This window comes from Henckelia pumila, chromosome 4 (genome assembly GCF_033568475.1).
Source record: "Henckelia pumila isolate YLH828 chromosome 4, ASM3356847v2, whole genome shotgun sequence".
In the NCBI taxonomy this organism is placed as follows: Eukaryota; Viridiplantae; Streptophyta; class Magnoliopsida; order Lamiales; family Gesneriaceae; genus Henckelia; species Henckelia pumila.
The window spans coordinates 143,219,722-143,226,076 of record NC_133123.1 but is presented as its reverse complement, the minus strand read 5'-3'; the positions used below and the strand labels follow the sequence as shown (position 1 = coordinate 143,226,076).

The 6,355-nt window shown below is 35.8% G+C and overlaps 1 protein-coding gene across 1 annotated transcript; it reads left to right on the top strand.

Moving 5' to 3' along the window:
* Positions 1 to 266: 266 nt before the first annotated feature.
* LOC140861942 (uncharacterized) lies at positions 267 to 2,158 on the top strand. The gene is made up of 2 exons (XM_073264941.1): positions 267 to 1,652; positions 1,832 to 2,158. Exons 1-2 carry the CDS (start codon positions 267 to 269, stop codon positions 2,156 to 2,158), a joined length of 1,713 nt encoding a protein of 570 aa, XP_073121042.1.
* Positions 2,159 to 6,355: the final 4,197 nt, after the last annotated feature.

The window sequence follows — 6,355 nt, the reverse complement described above, 5'->3', positions numbered from 1 at the left end:
GTCTTGAAGTGTTGAATCCATTTTGAGCAAGGTGTGCTCTTGAAAGCTTGTAGATAGTATCTACCGTTTCAAGAGCCTAGTTGATTATCAACTTGGTTGGAGCCATAAATTAATCTTTGAGATTGATAGGTAAAATTCTAAACACCCTATGGTTGTTTGATTTTTGAATACTACACAAGTGCTCGGATCTCTTTTTGTTAAATTTTTAAAATATCCGCTGCGTTTTCGGGTACGAGTTAACCGATCACCTTCAGAAAGCTGTTGACATGGTTGAAGGGCAAGCTACTGAACAATATTTGTTGCTTTGGGACTTTGCAGAAGAAATAAAAAGAACCAATCCAGGGAGTACGGTGATAGTAGGGGCTGATGACTCTACTGGTGAGCATCGGTTTGACAGGTTATACTTGTGTTTGCAGGCACTGATGATGGGATTTTTGGCAGGTTGTAGGCATTTCATTGGAGTCGATGGATGTCATCTCAAAGGACCTCACGGTGGGGTATTATTGAGTGCTGTAGGTGTAGACCCGAATAATAATATTTTCCCAATTGCTTTTGCTATTGTAAGTAGTGAAACAAAGGACACATGGGATTGGTTTCTTTGTTTGCTTAAGATGGATTTGAAAATTGACAAGGATTATGAATGGACATTCATGTTCGATAAACAAAAAGGATTGATCCAAGCTTGTGATGAAATATTTTCCAATTCAGATCATCTTTATTGTGTTAGACACCTTCATTCCAATTTCAAAAATGCTGGGTTTAGAGGAGACTCATTCAGAAATGCTTTATGGAGTTGTGCCTCGGCTACCACTGTCAATGAATTTAGGAAGAGGATGCTGGAGATTAGGGCAATTGATCAGAATGTTGCGGATTGGTTCAACGACAAGGAGCCACACCAATGGAGCAAATCACACTTTTCTGAAAAATCCAAGTGTGACATTCTACTGAATAATTCTTGTGAATCCTTTAACAGTAGCATACTTGAGGCAAGGAATAAGCAAATCTTGTCTATGTGTGAGTGGATTGTAGAATATCTTATGAAGAGGATGCAAATAAATAGGGATCGGGCTGAAGATTATTGGACTAAAGGTGTATTATGTCCTAAAATCCAGAAACTTGTAGACAAAAACTTCCAATCCATTGGAGATTGTATACCAATTAAGGCGGACAACACTCATTATCGACTTTCTTGCTATGATGGGAACTATTACAGTGTTGACTTGGAGAGAAAAACTTGTGGTTGTAGGAGATGGGAAATAAGTGGAATCCCATGCGTACATGCAATGAGTGCTATTTATGCACAAGATTTGGATCACTATAACTTCGTTGATGACTGCTACAAGCTGGAGACTTATAAGATGGTGTATGCTCATGTTATTATGCCAACAAATGGGAGGAGCGAATGGAAGCCAACAGGTATGACTCCTATATCACCACCAAGCTTTGGGAGGTCTGCTGGGAGGCCGAAAAAAGCCAGAAGAAGGGAAACAGATGAGCCTGCACCACATAAAACAAAGAAAAGAAGAGCTAAGGCTAAAGGTCCAACCAATGGAACTCGAATTAAGAGGCAACAAATGACACTAAGATGCAGAAGATGTGGAGTTTCAGGCCACAACAGACGAACATGCGAGACAGAAATTGAAAAACCGGCTGTAGTTATTACTGAACAAGACAGGAACCAGTGAGCCAGCTCACTCAAGAACACCCGATAAGCCAGATACAATTTCAAAGGCCCCAAAAATTACAGGTTTCCTAATTTATATATCATGGTTTAATTTTAATTACTTAATATATGTTGTGTATAAATTGATCAGTATAATATTTGTGGCAGGTAAGAAACAAATTTGTGGGGGAGAGTTCAAAACAAGCAATGCCCGGACCAATGGTATCAACAGCCCCATCAATGTTTAAGCAGTTCCAAAGTTGTCAAATGCAGACTCAAGGGGTGAATATAAGGGCTCCTGCACCCTTTGTCGGAGGATCTTACATCAAGAATGTTGAGACAAACGTTCCACGCTCCTGCATTACCATTACAGAAGTAATCACTGAAGGAGGGATAAAGTACGCAACAATATCCAGCTTGGCCTCGACAGCAGCTGCAGTTGATATCCAATGGAAAAAAGAGCAGAATCAAAAAGGAAATGAAACTGGAAATTGATGTTTGTGATTGGGCCACCAAAAAACTAGTTGTATTATTTTGGGAGTTGAATAACTTGCTTTTTTTGATTGTAACACAAACTAGTTATGTTGTTTTGGTTGAACTTATAATATTTGGTTGATGTTATTTTGGTTGAACTTGTGAAACTTGGGTTAATGAATGTAAGGGCTCCTTGTTTATATTATTTTAATTGCATTTGAGTTTGGTTGAACTAATGGATATGATCAAGCCTTCGTTAATAAGACCAGCATTACATGCATTGCATAAGCTCCAATCATAGCAGTAAATACGACCAAATCTTTTTTTCAGAAGTTGACATGTAGGGCTTTGTACACTGTTCAAGCTTCCACATTTTGAGTACACATCCAAAAACACTGCCTTTAGATGAACATCATCAGAGCATGCCCTAACCACATGTCCATGGCACTGTCTCATTAAGTGAATTGAAGCCATTTGACCACAGATAAGAAGGATGCTCATAATATTCATGGGATCAGGTCTTAAATCATGACAATGTATGTAAGGCCCGAAAATATTAAATGAATAATTATGGGATTTGAGAATTCAATTCAATATTATGGGCTAATATTGATTTGAGAAGTTATGGATATGATAGATTTAATTTTCGAACCGAAAATATTTAATTTAAGAATTTATGGATTTTGATAATTAAATTCCGAGAATTCTTAAATTAAAAGAATAAATATTCGATTTGAATATTTATGGGATTTAAGATTAAATTTCATGTTTTGGGAATTAACGAAGATTAAATTTGAAGATAAAACCCGATCAGGGACTGATTTGCAAATATCGAAATTGAAGGGCTAAAGTGCAAAAGGCCGGGATTATGGATTTAATCCGAATTTATTTAATTTTAATCCGAGTATATTTAATTTGGGAATATTTAGAGTTTTTATTTAAATTCTAATATTCTTAAATTATTTTGGATTGAAATTGAATTAAAAAGAGGGCCGAGGACTGAATTGCAATTAAGGAAGACTTGAAGGACTAAATTGAAATTTGGCAATACATATCCGATTTTAACTTAAATATATCTGAATGAATACGTGTGTGAAGATGGCCAAATTCAGCAATTTGAAGAACAGAGCTCGAACTCCCTTTCATTTTCTTTAGATTTTGATTTTTCAAATCGCCGTAACTTTTGATCCGATCGTTCGATTTTAATTCCGAAAAATGTTCTGGAATCCTTGCAATGAGGAATTAGATTTGATGTAAGTCTTGAATTATTTCGGTATATTTTGAAGATCGAAATATGGCAGAGATCAAATTTTATGTTCTATGCATGTACTTGAGCTGTTGTATTTTGTGTAGTCGAAATTGAATGGAGGAACGATTATTGTTTGTATTCGTTATGATTTCCAGAAGTGTTTCGACTTATATAGATTATGATTATGCTGGTTTTGATGGCTTGTGAACTGACTTGAAGTTACGTATGAATGGAATTGAAGTTAGATTCGAATTCGATATTTCGTCGGTTACCGATTTTCAATCGCTACGCCGTGGATTTGTGTTTTGAGACCAGTTTGATAGCTGATTATTGAGATGAGATGTTCTTTGAAATGTTATCGATGATATAGCATTTTTATTTCTCAGTTTCAGACTTGTTTTGAAGATTAACGACGCATAACTCCGAATGAGAACCTAAGAAGAAGAAGTGGAAGTTTGAAATGGATTGAATGAAGATGTATTGATGAATTTGACTCGACTATGAAATGAATGAATTGAACGAAGTTTGATGTGAATGTTTGGATGTTGTAGTGCAGATTTGAAGAATTCAGAACAGAAGAAATACGAAGGTAAAAGTGGACTACTACTTGAATGGGATTAAAACTCGAGATGGTTTGTATCGAGTTCCCTAAATCACATACTTATTTGATTACTTTCTCTTATGTGACTTATTGAATGAGTCTATGATATTAATGAATGCTATATTTATGTATATGTTGCATTCATCTTGTGAGACATATCCTTTGATTTTGAAATGAACGGAGTCGTTCGAGTAGACGATTTGAGGAACTATATATGTATGGCCTGGGTGGTTGAGTTAGCCTAGCGTCTGATTTGCATGTATAGTGGCTTCAAAGTCTAGAGAATCAAGATAAGTAGCCCCACCTCGATCGGGAGTGTCGGTGGTTTAGTTACGATATCTTCTTCTCGGGATCCCAACCGACGAAATGAGAGATTTCTTGAGAGAAACCTGTTTTAAATCATGCATTGTATTATATTTCTTATCATGAGTTTGATAATTATAATTTGCTATGCATGTTAGTTGCTTTTACTGGGAAATATATATTTCTTACCGGAGTTATCCGGCTGTTGTCGTGTTTGTATGTGTGCATGGCAACAGGTGATTCAGGAGCAGTTCAAGGACGGGCATGTCGAATCGAGACTTGAGAGATTAGAGTGATGATCCGGTGTAGATGTTAGTTGCTGTCAATCTTTGTTGGTTCAAGAGCATTGATCTTGTAGTTGTTAGACTTGAACTTTTGGTTTAGATATTCTACTACTTTGAGATGTATAACACATGATCATGTTGAGTTTGAGTTTTTGATGTTATCATCTTCTCTTGTACATATTTGGTTTTGTTAGAAGAAGTTAGACATCACAAACCTTCATTTGACAGCAGAAATTCAGATTTTTTAGCAATGAGTCAGAGTGCAGCTCGCTCGAGCGGAGCCTGAGGCTCGCTCGAGCGAGCCAAGGGGTCTTGGACTCGAGAGGCTCTCGCTCGAGCGAGCCACCTTAGTTTTTTTTTAAAAAAAAATTTTTGTTGGCTTTGATGTTTGCCTTTAATTCATGAACATTGAATTATTATTATTTTGATTTGAGAGATTAAGAACCGGGTCGTCACAACAGGTGGTATCAGAGCGTAAGTTTCTTGGATTGAGATAGAAGCTGAGCGGGGTAGATTAAGTCACATGCATTTATAGTATTGCATGATTGTGCATTACTTGATTTGATGATTTGAATAATTGCATGTGAACATGATTTACTCTTGACGTGAAACTACCTGATTTATTGATTTGTAAATTTTCGAATTTCTTATCGATATTGTTATAAGATTTTCCCCGGGTGATGTAAGCACCCATAATTGAATAGAACAGTATTCTTTGGGTGATGTAAGCACCCCGGATTGAACAGAATGATATGGTCAGACTAAATGGAACAGTATTGCTCAGCTGAAAGAAGTATTTCTGATTGAACAAGAACAGAATATCAGCGAATGAATAAAGGTTATTGAAGGTAGAAGTTGGCTTGAAGAACTTGATCAGTTGATCAACTAATGAAGAAATTCTGCCAGAATTGAGGTATATGAGATTGTTGGTAAGTGCTTAGAACAGAATTTTGTTTATAGTTCTTTGCCTCAACAGATAGAAATGATGAGCAGAAGAATATACCAATCAGAAGCAGAGTAATTTGAATATTGAAGAATGCATTACTAGATTTCAAGCCTACTATGATTCTCTGAATTGTAGATGATAATAATGAAGCTCAAGATTGAGTTGTTTAATTAGGAGTTGAATTCGAAGATTATGTCAGAATAAATGTAGACGACTGAAACATTTTATGAAAGACATAGACAGAGCTAAGCGAATTGAAGCTGAATGATGATTTAGAAGAATAAAATTGTAGACATGTAAGAGTATGTGAGATACTCACAACTCTATCTACAATTTTTATTCCAGAACAGATACAAAGTAAATGATACGAAAGTAATTCTTTAACTCTAGCGAATCGAGACGGATTAGTCTGATTCTGAATGCAGAGTATAGTCGAGATTATTACACTCATTGTGGAGAAAGATATCCGAACAAGCAGTGTAAGGACAATTCATACAGATGTGATAGAATCTGTTCAAAGAATAAATTCCAGAAGTATACAGAGGATCAAAATGAAATTGCACCTGAGGATGAAAGGTCAGCTAACAGATTTATTTTGTTTTGACCTGTTTATTATTGGTGCAATAGGTACAGGATAGCTGAAAGCTTATTATATGATCACCTATATCAGAAAAGAGACTTTGTGACTTGAACTGAAAAATGAAACTATTTCTTCGATGAACTGAAACTGAACAAGATATTGTTCATATTGAAATATATGTTTCTGTTGCAATAATCGAATACAGATTAGCAGAGGAATTGATGATAATAAGAGATAAAATTAGATCAGCAAGAA

What these genes read in the sequence shown, in the direction of transcription:
- LOC140861942 (XM_073264941.1), top strand. Translation starts at nt 267, where the DNA reads ATGGTTGAAGGGCAAGCTACTGAACAATATTTGTTGCTTTGGGACTTT. An exon ending in CAGAAATTGAAAAACCGGCT is followed by an intron (nt 1,653 to 1,831) that starts GTAGTTATTACT and finishes TATTTGTGGCAG; the next exon opens with GTAAGAAACAAATTTGTGGG.